Source organism: Austrofundulus limnaeus, unplaced genomic scaffold (genome assembly GCF_001266775.1).
Source record: "Austrofundulus limnaeus strain Quisiro unplaced genomic scaffold, Austrofundulus_limnaeus-1.0 Scaffold181, whole genome shotgun sequence".
Lineage (NCBI taxonomy): Eukaryota > Metazoa > Chordata > Actinopteri > Cyprinodontiformes > Rivulidae > Austrofundulus > Austrofundulus limnaeus.
This window is the reverse complement of record NW_013952583.1, coordinates 791,100-793,030: the sequence shown is the minus strand read 5'-3', so window position 1 is coordinate 793,030 and position 1,931 is coordinate 791,100. Positions and strand designations below refer to the sequence as shown.

At 38.8% G+C, this 1,931-nt stretch overlaps 1 protein-coding gene across 1 annotated transcript in view; it reads left to right on the top strand.

Annotated features, from left to right (window-relative positions):
- zmp:0000000662 (RING finger protein 145) overlaps positions 1–1,931 on the top strand; it is a gene marked incomplete at its 5' end in the record, with an annotated part of 21,565 nt that overhangs the window by 15,571 nt on the left and 4,063 nt on the right. The window contains 1 exon segment of the mRNA XM_014018034.1: positions 759–1,115. Within this exon segment, the coding sequence (XP_013873488.1) occupies positions 759–1,115 (357 nt within the window).

Sequence of the window (1,931 nt, the reverse complement as noted above, 5' to 3'; positions counted from 1 at the left end):
CAAGATTAACCTTCAGGGTGGATATAGCTCGCTCACACTGAGGACCTATCCAGGTCATCATTTACCCAGAATGCTTTAGTGTAAATAAAATGTCCCTGTCTGTGTACTGGTAATATATTTTTAATCTTTTAGTTTAAAAATTATAAAAACTAAACATCCTACAGTATTTTTAGTCTTTTATTTTACAGTTAAAATATATGTTTATCAAATAAAGTCTAATGTTACAACTAATCAGGGATCCCTTTAACTTCCTCATTTAAATTATTCCACAGTCTAACACACAAAACTGAAATACAGCTGGATTTGACATTTGTGCTTACTTTATATAGTTTCCCCTAATGTAAGAAACCTTTGAATACCAGCAGGAAGACTATTGTTTGTAACTCTATAGTATTTCTAGTGTTTTTAAAACAGAAGACATTGTGAATAAGTGATTTGTATGATAAAAAATCAGCATTATTTTCTAATTGCTCTTTTCTGAGGTTTAATTATTGGATCTATATTTGTTTTATATAAATTACCACTAAAATAACTGTTTTGCTCTCATGCTTTGATTCATTTTGTATCCTTCTTGGCAGCCACCCCCATATTTATGGTTATCTACTGGAGTTAACTTTTGAAATGAAGACAGACAGATTTGGACCAATTGTTTCATTATTTATTCTTTGAGTGATTAGACCTGCAGCCTCAAATGTTTTCTGAAGAACCCTCGAACTCGAAAGAGAAGAAACATATAAATCTTTTTCTGTTGTTTTTAGGTTACAGGTACGATGCTGATCTATTCTCTCTTCATGGTGGAGCTGTTTCGCAGCAATCCCATCGAGAGCCTAGATGAAGTGATCTACTGGGTGAACGCCATCAGCAGGGTGCTGGAGTTCTTGGTGGCTCTCTGTGTGGTGGCTTACGGCACTTGGGAGTCGCTGTTTGGGGAGTGGAGCTGGATGGGCGCCTCTGTCATCATCATCCACTCGTACTTTAATGTTTGGCTCCGAGCTCAGTCCGGCTGGAAGAGCTTCCTGCTCAGACAGGAAGCAGCTAAGAAGATCAACTCCCTGCCCAGAGCCACAGMTCAGCAGCTGGACCAACACAATGACGTCTGCTCTATCTGCTTCCAGGTCAGTCACTCTGTGAGGAGTGGATCTCTGCGAACCTTTTGAGATGTCCAGAGAAAGATAAACGTTGGTACCTTTTATTAAGAAAAACACACAAATGATGCGACTGCAGCCAGAAAGCTCCAATTTTGTCTCATCGGTCCCAGAAAACTTGCTTTACTTTGTTTTTGGCAAATTCCTGTGTTGCTTTTTTTTGTTTTGGTTTGTCTGCCAACAGCAGAGCCCCCAGGGTCTTTTTTCATGGAGCCTGTTATGCAGTGGTGGGCACAGATAACCAAAACGTTAGCCTTGCTAATTTATAATCCACTAGATAAAAATGTAGCTTCACTAATTCATAATTGCTAAACGTAAAAAAAAATTAGTAGAAGCTAAAGCTAAACATATAAGCAGAAGCTAACAGCTAACCGCTAAGACTACTGTCACTCAGTCTGTCACAGGTATTCCTTTCCTTTGAGCTGGAGACTGGTGGGACTGACACAAACCTGTTAATAATAGATAGACCTAATAATAAAAATAATAATTTGTGCTTTATATTGTCATCAGTGTCTTCCTAAACAATGACTGTGTTTAATCCATTAAACATGAGATACACCTAATGGGGAGCAGCAGCTAGGAATTAGGTTTCTTGCTCAAGGACACCTCAACGTGTGGGCATGGTGAGGAATCAAACTAGCAACTTTCTGGTTTCAGGTCTGCTGCCTTACCACTGTGCAACACAGCCACCCATCTTACTCCATTAGTTAGCTGTTAACGGACTTAAAGGCACAGTGTGTAGGATTTTGTCAATTCTTTTAGCCGAAATTGAGATAATCACTAATG